The 15,293-nt window shown below is 48.4% G+C and overlaps 1 protein-coding gene across 1 annotated transcript; it reads left to right on the top strand.

Moving 5' to 3' along the window:
* Positions 1–9,950: 9,950 nt before the first annotated feature.
* Positions 9,951–13,084, top strand: LOC308268580 (sialic acid-binding Ig-like lectin 13; the record flags this gene model as incomplete). The annotated part of the gene is made up of 6 exons (XM_080703699.1): positions 9,951–10,073; positions 10,146–10,500; positions 10,708–10,992; positions 11,132–11,206; positions 12,585–12,836; positions 12,945–13,084. The coding sequence occupies 6 exons, from the start codon at positions 9,951–9,953 to the stop codon at positions 13,082–13,084; spliced, it is 1,230 nt and encodes a 409-aa protein (XP_080559825.1).
* Positions 13,085–15,293: the final 2,209 nt, after the last annotated feature.

Genomic DNA, 15,293 nt, shown 5'->3' with positions numbered 1-15,293 from the left:
CTTGCAGCTAATATTAGCAGGGCTATGACTAAGCGGGCAATCAGACACAGCAGCGTCACCAAGGCGTTCTGTGACATTGCTCAGACTGTGACCATTTCCTTCTAGGGTAGGATTCAAACATTTTGCAAATGAGTAATACGTATGAGGTCTCTTTTGTGACGAAAAAAGGAAGGGCATCACAGGAATGATTCTTCCACAAACATCAAATAACTCATACCAGAGAGAGACCTTTGTCTGTCACTCTCTGGGCCCAGCATTCTCTTTTGATGAAAACGTGACTCGAGAGGTGAATTCGGTCTTGCTGCTCTCTCTCTGTCAGGCCAGCATCCTGCCACAGCTCTAAAGTGGAACCGCACGAACCATCTCTTGTGACTTCACCCACGGTCTTTTTTTTTTTTTTTTTTTTTTTTTTGCGGGTTTGGGGATGGAACCCAGGGGCATTCAACCTCCGAGCTACACCCCCTGCTCATTTTTTTTATTCTTTATTTTGAAACCGGGTCTCACTGAGTTGCAGAGGGCCTCACTAAGTAGCTGAGGCTGTCCGTGAACCACAATCCTCCAGTCTCAGCCTCCCGAATGCTGGGATTACAAGCGTGCACCACCACGCCTGGCTCCACTGTCTTATTTTGAAGTGAAGCTTTAGCAGAAACTTCCCGTCGTGGGCTCTTCAGTCCAAATTCTCCTTCAGGGAGGAGAAACACAGATGAAATAGGCAAAAGACAGAGGAATCATGTGGAGCCGATTGGGACTGACAACAGGGACACCTCTGAGTCCCACAATAATGATGTCGATGCTGGTGGCCCTGAGCAGAAACACTCGCCCAGCCCTCGAGATACACCACTTAGCTAGATGGCACCTGGCACGTGCCAGGCAGTGCGCACGCACACACACAAACACACACACACACACACTCATATAATGACCCTTAGGATGACCACACCTACTCGCCTTGTTGCACAGATGAAGAAATGGAAGCTCTGAATAAGTAACTGGCCAAGATCGCTGTGCTAATCTGTGGGGAAGACTGGATCTGGACAGAGGCAGTCTGGCTCCACCATGTAGGAAGCCTACAAACCCAGAAAGAGAAGGGAAGAACAGACGAGGCTGTCGGAAGGAAGTAACAGTGGGAGCCGGGCGTGGTGGCGCACGCTTGTAATCCCCGCACTTGGGAGGCTGAGACAGGAGGATCGCGCAGGTTCGAAGCCAGCCTCAGCTACTTAGTGAGGCTCTCAGCAACTTAGTGAGACCCTGTTTCCAAGTAAAATATAAATAGGTCTGGGAGTGTAGCCCGGAGGTAGAAAAGCCTTTGGGTTCCACCCCAGTACCACATAACAAAACAAACAAAAAAATAAAATAGGACTGGCGTGTAGAATGCCTCTGGGTTCAATTCCCAGTACCAAATACACACACACACATATATACATACATACATACATACATACATACATATACATATATATACTCATATATATAAATATATTTTATATATATACTCATATACATATATGTATACTTCTTTTGCAGTACTGGGGATTGAACCCAAGGGCATTTTATGCAAATTTTTATATACACATATATACATACATATATACACACATATGTTATTACCTAAGTAATTAAACTTTATAGAGATATTGTCATCATATCCACATATTTTCTATTTATTTATTTATTTTGCAGTACTGGAGATGGAACCCAGGGGCATTCTACCTCCGAGTTACAACCCCCACCCCTATATTTTTATTTTTTATTTTGAAACAGGATCTCACTGATTTGCAAAGGGCTTCACTAAGCAGTAGCTGAGGCTGTTCGCTAACCGCAATCCTCTTGTCTCGGCTTCCCAAATGCTGGGATTACAAGCGTGCGCCACCATGCTCAACAATTTTCAATTTTAAAATATACCTGAAGCCAGGTGTGATGGTATGCCTGTAACTCCAGTATTTGGGAAGCTAAGACAGGAGAGCTGTATGTCCAAGGTGAACCTCAGCAATTCAGTGAGACCCTCAATAATTTAGCAAGACTCTGTTCTAAAATTAAAAAAAATAAAATAAAAGGGCTGGGGGGGGTGTAGACTGGAGGTAGAATGCCCTTGGGTTCAATCCCCAGTACCTCAAAAAAAAAAAAAAAAGAATGAAAGAAACAAGTAAAATCTGCCAATAGCATCTTGCTGAACTCATAAAAGAATGGTATCTACAGAGCTCATTAGAAATAAAATACTCTAGGGTGATAGGGTGATTTTGTTCGAAACACCCCCTTATGTTACCCCTGGGTAACATGAGGCTGTAACTATCTTCTGTATTTCTATCTTTTTTATTTTTTTGGTGGTACTGGGGATGGAACCCTTCTACCTCCAGGCTACACTGTCAGGCCTATTTTTTTTTAAATATATTTTTTTTATTTGGAAACAGGGTCTCTTAAGCCAGCGAGTGGCCTCAAACCTACACGATCCTCCTGTCTCCACCTCCCAAGCATGGGGATTACTAGAGTGCGCCACCACGCCCGGCTTATTTCTATCTTTTTAATAAACTCCTTTAAATATAAAAAAAATAAAATAGTCTACATAAGAAAATAGGGCGGGGAGTGGTACCATACACCTATAATCCCAACACTTGGGAGGCTGAGACATGAGAATCATAGGTTTGAGGATAGGAACTTAGTGAGGCCCTCCACAACTTGGTGAGACCCTAAAAAAATGTAATAGGTCTGAGGGTGTAGTTCAGAGGTAGAATGCCCCTGGGTTCAATCCCTAGTGCCACAAAAATGAGCAATTAAATAAATAAATAAAAGGAGAAAACAAGGAACTGATTTGTTCTGACGCCACTAGGATTAAGAAAAAGAGCCACATAAACCAGGCATGGTGGCCCACACCTATAATCCCAGTACTTGGGAGGCTGAGACCGGAGGCTCACAAGTTCAAGGCCAGACTCCGCAACTCAGTGAGACCTTCCATTGTGTGTGTGTGTGTGTGTGTGTGTGTGTGTGTGTGTGTGTGTGTGTTACTGGGGACTGAACCCAGTGGCATCCCGCCTTCAGGCTATGTCCCCAGCCTGATTTTTTTTTCTTATTTGGAAACAGGGTCTTGCTAATTGACAAGAGACTCATTACTGCTGAAGCTGTCCTTGAACCTGCTACCCTTCTGTCTCAGCCTCCCAAGTACGGGGATTTCAAGTGTGCTCCACCCATTCCCATTTTTTTTTTTTTTTTGAAACGGGATCTAAGTTGGGGAGGCTGGCTTTGAACCTGCGATCCTCCTGTCTCAGCCTCCTAAGTACTGGGATTGGATTACAGAAGTGTAGCACCATGCACAGCACAAGACTCTATTTCAAAATAAAAAAATAATAAAATATATGGTTGTGGGTGTGGCTCAGAGGTAGAATGCCCCTTGGTTCAATCCCCATTAGCAAAAAGCAAAAAAAAAAAAAAAGGAAAGAAAGAAAAAGAGTCACATAAATTGTATATTCAGTAAGAAAAATGGGTAGAATTCCAGAGTAATAAATTAAACTAGAAGACTAAGAGGGAAGAGCTCAGAAACACAAAAGAATCTGACAAAAATTTGTCAGGTGAAGATTTGATTTAGATAAGAATAATCTCTATTTTTCTTTTTTTTTTTTTTTTGAGGGTCTGGGGATGGAACCCAGGGGCATTTGACCTCCGAGCTACACCCCCTGCCCAATTTTTTAATTCTTGATTTTGAAACCGGGTCTCACTGAGTTGCGGAGGGCCTCACTAAGTAGCTGAGGCTGTCCACAGACCACGATCTTCCGGTCTCAGCCTCCCAAATGCTGGGATTACAAGCGTGCGCCACCATGCCCAGCCTAAGAATAATCTCTTATTTCTGATCTGCCAGAATTATGAAAATGAATCATCTCACAGGAACCGACCTCTGGATAGCTAAATTAGGTATCAAAACACAGTTTAAGCACAGGGACTGGTGGTACAGACATAGGATCATCATAATACAAATATGAGGACTGAGTGTTCAGAATTGATGGGCTTTTTCTGGCAATTCCTATGTGAAGGCAAGAGCAGAGGAATATACAGAGCACCAAGCTGGAGGCGCCACATTAAGGAGAAGAGAGAAGATCCAACACAGTAAAGGAAATCGATAAATTCAGGAACAAGGAAAAAAGGCAGAAAACGACATGGACACAAAAAGGTTAAAGAGTATGTAAAGGAATGTACAGATGGAAACCCCTGGGTTGTTTTGTGTTGTTTTTTTTTGTGTGTGTGTGTGTGTGTGGTTTTTTTTTTTTGTTGTTGTTGTTGTTTTGTGTGTGTGTGGTACTTGGTGTGGAACCCAGAGGTTTTTCTACCTCCGGGCTCTATTTCCAGACCTATTTATACTTTATTTGGAAACAGGGTCTCCTTAAATTACAGAGGGCCTCACTCAGTAACTGAGGCTGGCTTTGAACCTGTCTCAGCCTCCCAAGCGCAGGGATAACAAGCGTGCGCCACCAGGCCCGGCTTTCTGTTTAGTTATTAAAGAAATAAAATGAAGCCGGGCGTGGTGGCACACGCTTGTAATCCCAGCATTCGGGAGACTGAGACCGGAGGATCGCGGTTCGCAGACAGCCTCAGCTACTTAGAGAGGCCCTCCGCAACTCAGTGAGACCCTGTTTCAAAATAAAGAATAAAATATAGGGCAGGGGGTATAGCTTGGAGGTCGAATTCCCCTGGGTTCCATCCCCAGACCTGCAAAAAAAAAAAAAAAAAAAAAAAGAAAGAAAGAAAGAAAGAAAGAAAGAAAGAAAGAAAGAAAATGGCCCTGTACCCAACACATGGGGCATATATTAACCAATCTGGTTTCTGTCAAGTGTCGACAAGTTGTTCAAATGTCAGGGCTTGTGCATTTGCACACAGGAGTGTGCCCTGGTGCAGTCCCCCAGAAAGGCGACACACTTATCCTATGATCAGGCAAACCCACTCCAGTGTGCACCCTTGAGAAAGCCTTACACTGGCCCCTACTCTGGGTTTATACCATAATCTACTGTGGCGTTAGCTGTAAAGCTGGCAGTTGAAAGCAACTGAAGTGTCCACACGGGAGGAAAGGGCAAGTGAGGCCGGCAGGTCACGGTGAAAGGCTCTATTTTAAAAGAAAAATTATAAGTCCCTAGCAACCAGCCAATAGTTAAAAAATATATATATATTTGCTGCAGTTTAAGAAGTATTGGCTTGAGAATGAGAAATATGCAATAAGCCCACCCTGTTCCAGGAACCCACCTAGCATCTCATCTATGCTGACCGGGTCAGCGCGCCCTGTGCCGGGAACCTGCTGACTACATCTGGTATCTTATCTAACACTTGACTACAGAATGTACTTTTCAAATGATTCTGTAATTTTCTGTAAACGCATGTAATCTGGCCAAGACCCCCCTAACTAGTGGTCTTTTCCCTATAAATACCCTTAGTCCCAGTCGCTCGAGGCCAATCTACTTAGCTCCTGCGTGAGTTACGAGACGGCCTCAGTGCACTGGCCCATTGATAATAAACCTCCTGCTTTTGCATCAAGGAAAGTCTCTCGTGTGAATTTTTTGGGTGTCGCCTATCCCGAGACTTGAGTGAGGGTCTCCCCTTCGTGGTCTGGCCTTTCAACGGCCACCCAGAGGCTTCCGTTTCTACCTGGGCAACACTTACCCTGACACCTCCGGTGTGGCCGCGCAGCCTCCACCATCTGTGGCTTCTTTCCTTTCCCCATCCTGAAGACGACTTCGGGACTCTGAATGGGGTACCCTGTTTTCAGAAGAATACTGGGTTGATGTGTAGCTTCCTGGGTTTCAGAGGCCATCCACTGAGGCTTTGCATTGGCTTTCCATCAGAAAGCCGCGTTTTCCACTGGGCACAAAGTGATACATTGAGGTGCCCAAAGAAAAATAAGGGGAAACCAAGGAGAAAACCATGATGAGTTTTCTGATAGCCCACTGTGTTCTACAAAGGGGAGAAAGAAAATCTCCCCGAAGCCCATTGGAGGCTCCCCGGTCAGCTGTGCTCACCCACTGAGAAGAGGTGGCTATAGGTCTCCAGCATCACATCCTGGTACAGGCGTCTCTGGGCAGGGTCCAGGGGCTGCCACTCCTCCCCGGTGAAGACCATAGCCACGTCCTCAAAGGACAACCACATCTGTAACAACACGCCCCGGCTCACTGTGAATTACTCACCTTGACCAACAGGGAAATTACACATACGGCAATATTCTCATGGTTTTTCATGATACATAATTATCCTACCCATAAAATGCCTATCTCATATTGTATTTGTGGGGATACACTTTTTTTTTTGCAGTTCTGGGAATTGAACCCAGGGGCATTCTACCTCCAAGCTACACTCTCAGCCCAATTTGACTACTTAGGGGCCTAAGCAGTTAATCACTTCCCCAGAGTGTCCTCCAATACCATCTATTAAGGCACTGTCCTCAAACAAGTTTCCTTGGCCAACAATATATAATCTGATATTAAAGTACACTTCGGCTGGGGTATTGTAGTACCCACCTGTAATCCCAGTACTTGGGAGGCTGAGACAGGAGGATCACAGGTTTGAGGCCAGCATCATCAATTTAGCAAGACTTCATTTAAAAAGGGGGGGGGGGATTCCAGGCTTGGTGGCGCACGCTTGTAATCCCAGCATTTGGGAGGTTGAAACCAGAGGATCGAGGTTCAAGAACAGCCTCAGTTACTCAGTGAGGCTCTTTGCAACCTAGTGAGACCCGGTTTCAAAATAAAGAATAAAAAATAGGGCTGAGGGTGTAGCTCGGAGACAGAGTGTCCCTGAGTTCCATCCCCAGTATTGCAAAAAAGGAGGGGAGAGGGGGACTGTGGGTGTAGCTTGGAGGTAAAATGACCCTGGGTTCAATCCCCAGTATCACAATATCATCAATAAAGAAAATGAGTGAAAGAAAAGAGTGAAAATTAGTGAGCCAGTCATCCAACTTAATTAGAAAACCTCACCTGCGATCCCAGGTTCAAGGCCAGCCTCAACAGTTTAGTGAGGCCCCTCCGCGATTTAGCGAGATCCTGTTTCAAAATAAAATATAAAAGCCAGGCGTGGTGACGCACACCTGTACTCCCAGGACTTGGGAGGCTGAGACAAGAGGATCGCAGGTTCAAGACCAGCCTCCACAACTTAGCAAAACCCTGTTTCAACGTAAAAAATGAAAACGGACTTGAGAGTATAGCTCAGAAGTAGAATCCCCCTGGTTCAATCCCCAGTACCACAAAAAGAAAATAAAAATAAAAAAGCAAAACCTCACTTGCTTGACAAGTGAGCAGGCGCTGTTCTTCATCTTGAGGACAGACTCAGGAAGTAACTGACCTGGACTCACTGTCCCCCGCTGAGAGCATGGACAAGGGGGCAGATACCCAGCGCCCCCTGACCTTTATTTTTATTTTATTTTATTTTTTATTTTTTTATTTTTGCGGTACTAGGATGGAACCCAGAGGTATTCTACCTGCGAGCTACACCCTCAGCTCTATTTTTTATTCTTTTTTTGCACTGGGGTTCCTGGAAACCCTTCTACCTCCGGGCTACACTCCTAGACCTATTTTATTTTATTTTATTTTTGGTGGTACTGGGGTTCCTGGAAGCCCTTCTACCTCCGGGCTACACTCCCAGACCTATTTTTTATACTTTTTTATTTTTGGAAACAGGGTTTCTTAAGCCAGCGCAGCTGGTTTCGAACCTGCGCCATCCTCCTGTCTCCTCCCAAGCGCGGGGATTACAAGCGTGCGCCACCACGCCCGGCTCTATTTTTTATTCTTTATTTTGAAACAGAGTCTCGCTGAGTTGCAAAGGGCCTCACTAAGTAGCTGAGGCTGTCCATGAACCATGATCCTGTCTCAGCCTCCCGAATGCTGGGATTACAAGCGTGCGCCACCACACCTGGTCTCCCCCACCCCCATCTTTAATAACATGCTCATCTTTCTTTCTTTCTTTTTTCTTTCTTTTTTTTTCTTTTTTGGTGGTACTGGGGTTCCTGGAAGCCCTTCTACCTCTGGGCTACACTCCCAGACCTACTTTTTATATTTTTATTTGGAAACAGGGTCTGTTAAACCAGCGCGGCTGGCTTCGAGCCTGCGCGATCCTCCTGTCTCCGCCTCCCAAACGCGGGGATTACAAGCGTGCGCCACAGCGCTCCGATACATGCTCATTTTTCTACCTCTCATTCTCCGGTTTAGATCCCTCTCTCTCCCCCACACTCACATCCCCAGCACTCATATTCCTGTTTCCGTGCTCGCCCCTCTAAGATCTGGGTCCACTCTGCTCAAATCCAACTTCTCTTTGTTATTTTCACAACTGTCTAAACTGCATCTACAGCTGCCTGAGATGACTACTGAGATGACTTTACTTCTCCTGCTCTTCTCCATGGACTAAATAATTGTATGGATTAGCTGTTCATCCTCCTTTCTCTTTCTCCTTCCCTCCATCCTTCCCACCCTCCCTCCTACCTTCCTCCCTCTGCCCCTCATTCCCTTCCTTTTTGTGGTACTAGAGATTGAATCCAGGGGCATTCTACCTCTGACCTACATCCCCAGCCCTATTTTTTATTCTTTATTCTGAAACAGGGTCTCACTGAGTTGCGGAAGGTCTCACTAAGTAGCTGAGGCTGGCTGCGAACCACGATCCTCCTGTCTCAGCCTCCCAAGTACTGGGATTACAAGTGTGTGCCACTATGCCAGGCTTGAAGATAATGTTATATGATATTTTGAGCATGGCTCCGTTTTTTTGTGGACCCATCACATGAGGTCAGGTATGGGATTTTCCATACATATGAACTTGAAATGCACATAATCCAGCCTATGATGCTGTGACCCCAGGCCTCCATGGATGCACAGAGTGGCCACGTGCCTTCTCCAGCAGCTAGTGGGCACTAGAGAGCCAGATGTAGGCCAGCAGCCACCCGGCTTCTAGTCTGTGCCCCTGGCTCCCTGTCTGTGAGGCCTCAGATGAGGAGGCCCAGGGGCTTCCGACTGAGGACGCACAATGACCACTCAGTGGGCAGGGAAGATCATATGGCCGCTCGGGGCCTGCGCGGGACACACAGCAGGACAGCCACCCTGAGTCTGCAGCGGACCTTGGCCTCCGCCCTCACGTGGGTTCTCCCTCAGGAAGAGGATGGGAATTGTGACCCCTCCATCCAGGTGACAGATAAGGAAGCCCAGGCTTGGAGGAGAGGGTTCAGATTCACCTCACTGCAAAGCTGGGGCCCCCAAGATCTGCTGCAGCCGCACATGCCAGACATCGGGGTCTGCTCTCACTAGGCCCCACCAGGAATGCCTGGGGAAAGGGGTGAAGTAGGTGAGGAAGCCCAGGACCACACGGGCCCCGTCCTCCTGACCCCCGGCCTATCCTGGTCCTACCCACTCTACCCATGAAGACTATCTTCTTACTGCACAGAGTCCCCTGCATCACATCTCTGACCTGCAGGTGCAGGAAGGGCCTGGGGCCTCTCCCTCCCCATGCTTAGAGAACTTCTCAAGGACAGGGACAATGACTGTCATCACTTCCCCTCTGACTCCACTCCCCAGCAGGGTGCAGGTGCTAGGTGGTCTTTGCATTCATTCATTCATTCATTCATTCATTCAGTACCCCCTCACTCACCCCAGGGAACCCTCCACCACAGTGTCCACCTCATGACTCCTCTGCCAGCCCCTCCTGAGTCCCATCCCTGTCAAAGCTAAACCTCCAAAAGAATCTAGAAGCAAGTATCTAATTGCCTGGAGTGGACGGAGTTGAGGAGGGAGCGTCCACCGGCCTCAGGTCAGGAGCTGCGGGCCAGCCCTTCTTGCTGCGTGTGGTGCCCAGTGGACCACATCTGAAAAGCACAATCCGCTGCCCCAGGGGCCTGGACAGCTCTGTAGCATGTGGGTGTGAAGTTCCCTCCTGTGGTCACGTGGGCCTCTGATCTCATTCCAGAGCTTCCTGTGGGGCTTCCTCCCAGGGCTGTGACGCCCAGGCCCATGGGTCGCAGCCCACAGATGCGCTTCCCCTCTCTGCCTCCTCCTTCTCCGCTCAGTGCAGGAGCCCAGGAGCCACTGGCTGAGAGATGCTGCAGCCCCTACTGCTGCCTCTGCTGTGTGCAGGTGAGTGTTCGTGGGGAGGGGCCGCGGTCCTGCAGAGCTGACGCTAATTTCCCCACAGGGTGCTTGGTTCAGTGTGCAAGGCACAGGCTGGAGGTGCCGGAGTCGGTGACGCTGCAGGAGGGCCTGTGTGTCTTCGTGCCCTGTAGGATCCTCCGGCCCTCCTTTCACAACAGGACCAGCTCTGTCTTTGGCTCTTGGTTCCATGAAGGCGCCAATATAAACTGTGACTCTCCAGTGGCCACGAGCAAACCAGGCCAAACAGTGCAGGAAGAGACCAAGGGTCGATTCCAGCTCCTTGGGGACCCAAAGAACAATGACTGCTCCCTGGACATCAGAGACGCACAGAGGGGCGACAGCGGTTCATACTTTTTTCGGGTTCATGGGACTTGCAGTTACCGATTGGACCAGCTTTCTGTTCATGTGAAAGGTAAGGAGAGAGGTCAGATGGATGTGGCCCAGGGCCCCAGGGCAGAGCAGGGCAGGGCTGGGGTGTATTCCCTTGCCCCTTCATTTTGGGCTGAGCCGGGGGCCCTCATGTTGGGTTTGTTTGGGGGTGGCTGCTCTGAGGCAGAGGCTGCTGTCCTGGTTACATTTTAGGATCCTCACCAGGCTTGTCTCTCTGTTTCCTTCTAAGCTTTAACAAAGACCCCTGACATCCTCATCCCGCCGATCCTGGAATCTGGCCGCACTGTTTACATAGCCTGTTTAGTGCCCTGGGCCTGCAGAAGGGGGACACCCCCTGTCTTCTCCTGGATGGGGGCAATCCTGGATTCTCCACCGGGTCCCGAGACTCCCCACTCCCCGGTGCTCACCCTCACGCCCCGGCCACACCACCACGGCACCAGCGTCACGTGTCGAGTGACCTTCCCAGGAGCTGCTAACGTGACTGTGGAGAGAACCGTGCGGCTGACCGTGTCCTGTGAGTGCCGGGCCAGGATGCCCGGGTCCCTGGGAACAGGGAGTCAGGGGAGGGAAGGACTCTTCCCGGGGATGGATGGGTCAGGGGGAGACCCTCCCGCCCCCGCCAGCTGGCTCCCGATGCGTATCAACTCGCCCAGGTGGCCAGGTATTGGTTTCTATTCCAGATGCTCCACAGAACCTATCCATCCGCGTCTTCCAGGGCAACAGCACAGGTATGAGAGGCTGTGTGTATGGGAGGGCGAGACCCTGATTTCTTAGCGGGACACTTTCTAGGACCACCGCGCATTCCTGGACGACCATCCATTCTCACATCTGGTGGCCTCCAGATGTGCGGAACCTCTCTCTCTCTCCTCTCGCTTCCCACGGCTTCCTCTTCTCAGATTCCCTGCCGCTTCTCTGACCTGGCCACCTCGGCCTTCCAGGGAAAGAAGCCTGAATATGTGAGTTCCCACAGCTGGCTCCAGGCCTCTGGCTTCTGTGTGCGTGACCTTGCAATTAAGCTTGCCCCTGCTCAAAAGGCCTCCTAAATCTCCATGCAGACCAGGCATGACGGCCTAGACCTGTAATCCCAGTACTAGGGAGGCTGAGACAAGAGGCTCACAGGTTCAAGGACAGCCTCCCAAAACAGTGAGATTTTCAGCAACCTAGAAAGACCCTGCTTTTCAAAACAAAAAAGATAAAAAGGGCTGGAGGTATAGCTCAGAGATAGACTGTCTGTGGACTCGGTCCCCAGCCCCCCCCCTCTCTCCCTCCCTCCCTCCCTATATGCAGTCCAGCCTGTCCTGAGCACACACACTCTCCTTTGGGGGAGCCCCTCCCACCTGAGTACCGTCTGTCAACACACTTACTGAGAATCAGTGAGTTTTCAAAGTTGACTTCTGGAAAATGTCTCAAGTAAATTCATAGATTCATAGTGAATAGATTTCTCCATTCACTTGGTCACGGCCCCTCCCCGGTCCTCCAGTCTCTCCCACCCGGTCCTGCACTGGCCTCCTGCCAGCCCCGTGCCTTGCCTCTCTCCCTGGCCGTGACTTGGGCCCCAAGGAGATCACTCTCTAACTCAGATGTGACCCTGCTCCTTCCCTACTCAGAAGCTGCCCGTGGATCCTGGTCCTGGGATGTTCTCACCTGTGTCTTGATGTCTTGATATGCCTATCTCTTCTTCTTGATTTTGTTTTTGTAGCATTGGGGATGGAACCCAGGGGCATTCTACTTCCAAGCTACACCCCCAGAACTATTTTTTATTCTTCATTTTGAAACAGGGTCTCACTGAGTTGCAGAGTCTCACTAAGTAGCTGAGGCTGTCTGCGAACCAAGATCCTCCTGTCTCAACCTCCCAAATGCTGGGATTGCAAGTGTGCACCAACATGCCTGGCTCTACCTCTTCATATTCCCATCCTTCTGTCTCAGGATCTTCACCCCGCCTCATTTTGCCCCTCCCTGCCCCGTGGATCTTCCCCCCCTGACTGCCCTCCCTCGCAATGTTTCATCAGAGAGACTGTCTTCTGTTCCCGCATCCGGGAGAACACAGAGGGAGAGAAGGGCTTCTCAGCCCTGACCTTCTGACTCTCTCGGTCTCTTTGGTCTCAGAGGTCCTGGACAAGGCCACCTTACTGCGCGTTCAGGAGGGCCAGTCCCTGCGCCTGGTCTGTGATGCAGACAGCAACCCCCCGGCCAGGATGAGCTGGACCCAGGGAGGCCTTACACTCAGCACCTCTCAGTCCTTGGACCCTGGGGTCCTAGAGCTGCCTCAGGTGCTTGCAAAGGATGAAGGAGAATTCACCTGTTGGGCTCAGCACCCACTGGGCACCTCCAGCATCTCCCTGAACCTGACTGTACAGGGTGAGTATGAGTAGGACACCTGCCTTAAGAGATGGGGTCACGGGCAGGGCCGAGGTATGGACCCAGGGAACTCACGTGTCTGGCCCCCTCTATCTTTTCCTCCCCCAGGTACCTGCTGTGTCTGCCCCCAAGTCCCTGGGGAACAGCAGTACTCCTGGACCCTGGTCCTCATGCTGCTCAGGGGGACTCTCATGGGGACTGGCTTCCTTTTGACCTATGGCCTCACCTGGATCTACTACACCAGGTGAGTGGACTCTTGTCAAGGTGTCAAGATTTGCAGGCCCCAGATCCCTGGGTGGCTTTTCCTGTCTTTCATCACAGAGCAAACCTCCCACAGCTCCAGTTTCTCATCGCAGAACTCACGATTCCCCTACAGGATCGGGGGCTCCCAAGCGGACAGAGCTACAAGGAGTGGCTGAGCCCCGCCACTGCAACAGGGCTGGTCTGAGCTGCGTGCCGGAGATCGATCCAAACACTGTAACCAGACACACCCCCGCCCCACTTACAGAGCAAGGAGCTACTGTGTCATTTGGCCCTCCCTCCTCTCCAGAAATAGTGTCTTTACCTCACCTCTGGCTTCTGGACTCTTTCTTAAGGTTCGAAAGAAACGTTTGGGAAGGAAGGTGAGGAAATCGGGTTCGTCGTTGTTACTAATATGAATAATAGTTCATATACAACCTTGTTTCTGTGTAGTGTGTGCGTGCGTGCGTGTGTGTGTGTGTTACTTAGGAGTCGTTTACCCCCAAGCTATACCCCCAGCCCTATTTTGTTATGAAACAGAGTCTTGCTAAGTTGCTGAGGGCCTTGCTAAATTTTTAAAGGGCCTTGCTAAGTTGCTGAGGCTGGTCTGAGACATGAAATCCTTCTGTCTCAGCTTCCCAAATACTGGGATTACAGGCATGTGCCACCACCCCCAGTCTGTGTACTTACTTTAATACAGTTTTGATAAGCCCAGAATTCAAGTCCATAATATATTTTTTTATCAGTCTCATGATAGGTTGTTTTCATTTTTTTTTGCGGTACTGGGGATGGAACCCAGGGGTATTCTACCTCTGAGTGGCACTCCCAGCCCATTTTTTATTCTTTATTTTGAAACGGGGTCTCACTAAATTGCAAAGGGCCTCACTAAGTAGCTCAGCTGTCCATGAACTGTGATCCCCCTGTCTCAGCCTCCCAAATGCTGGGATTACAAATGTGTGCCACCACGGCCGGCTAATAGGTTGTTATTTAATTAAATTTATTTATTTATTATTTTTTGGTGGTACTGGGGGTAGAACCCAGAGGCTTTCTACCTCTGGGATATACTCCCAGACCTATTTTATATTTTATTTGGAAACAGGGTCTCGCTAAGTTACTGAGAGCCTCACTAAGTAGCTGAGGCTGGCTTTGAACCTGTGCGGTCCTCCTGTCTCAGCCTCCCAAGCGTGGAGATTACAAGTGTGCGCTACCAAGTGTGTGCCACCATGCCCGGCAGTTGTTGTTATTTTATTTTATTTTTTAATTTAATTTTATTTTTTGGTGGTACTGGGGTTCCTGGAAACCCTTCTACCTCCAGGCTACACTCCCAGACCTATTTTATACTTTTTTTATTTATTTAGAAACAGAGTCTCTTAAGCCAGAGAGGCTGGCTTCAAACCTGTGCAATCCTCCTGTCTCTGCTTTCCAAGTGCGGGGATTACAAGTGTGCGCCACCACGCCCAGCGGTTGTTATTTTAAACTATTAACTTTGGTTCTTTTTGTTTTAGTTTTATGCTGCTAAATGGAACTCAAGGGCATTTTACCCCTGAACTATATACCCCTACTCCTACTTTTTTTTGAAACAGTATCTTGCTAAGTACCTGAGGCTGGCCTCAAACCTCTGATCCTCCCTGTCCCAGCTTCCTAAGTACTGAGATTATAGGCATGTGCATCATGTCTGGCTAACCATCAAGTTTTAAAGAGATTTTTTAATGAAATAAAAATTAATTTTTAGCCGGGCGTGGTGGCGCACGCTTGTAATCCCTGCGCTTGGGAGGTGGAGACAGGAGGATCACGCAGGTTCGAAGCCAGCCTCACTGGCTTAAGAAACCCTGTTTCCAAATAAAAGTATAAAATAGGTCTGGGAATGTAGCCCGGAGGTAGAAGGGTTTCCAGGAACCCCAGTACCACCAAAAAATAAAAAAAGTAAATAAATAAATAAATAAATAAATAAATAAATAAATAAATATATTTTTATATTTATCCACATAGTAACCATTTTAATTGTTCTTGTTCCTTGGTATTTAGCCAAACTTCTCTATAGTATCATTTTCCTTTTACCTGAAGGCCATATATGATTTCTGTGTATATATGAACATACATTATGCATTATATAATAATATATAAGCATGTATATGCTAGTAATGAATGCTCTTCCAGCTGTTTGTTGGGAAATGTTCTCATTTACATTTCTTTGGACAAATATTTTTATTGGAATTA

The sequence above is a fragment of the Muscardinus avellanarius genome (genome assembly GCF_963383645.1).
Source record: "Muscardinus avellanarius genome assembly, chromosome: 10".
Taxonomy (NCBI): domain Eukaryota; kingdom Metazoa; phylum Chordata; class Mammalia; order Rodentia; family Gliridae; genus Muscardinus; species Muscardinus avellanarius.
This window is presented reverse-complemented; position numbering and strand designations above follow the sequence as displayed.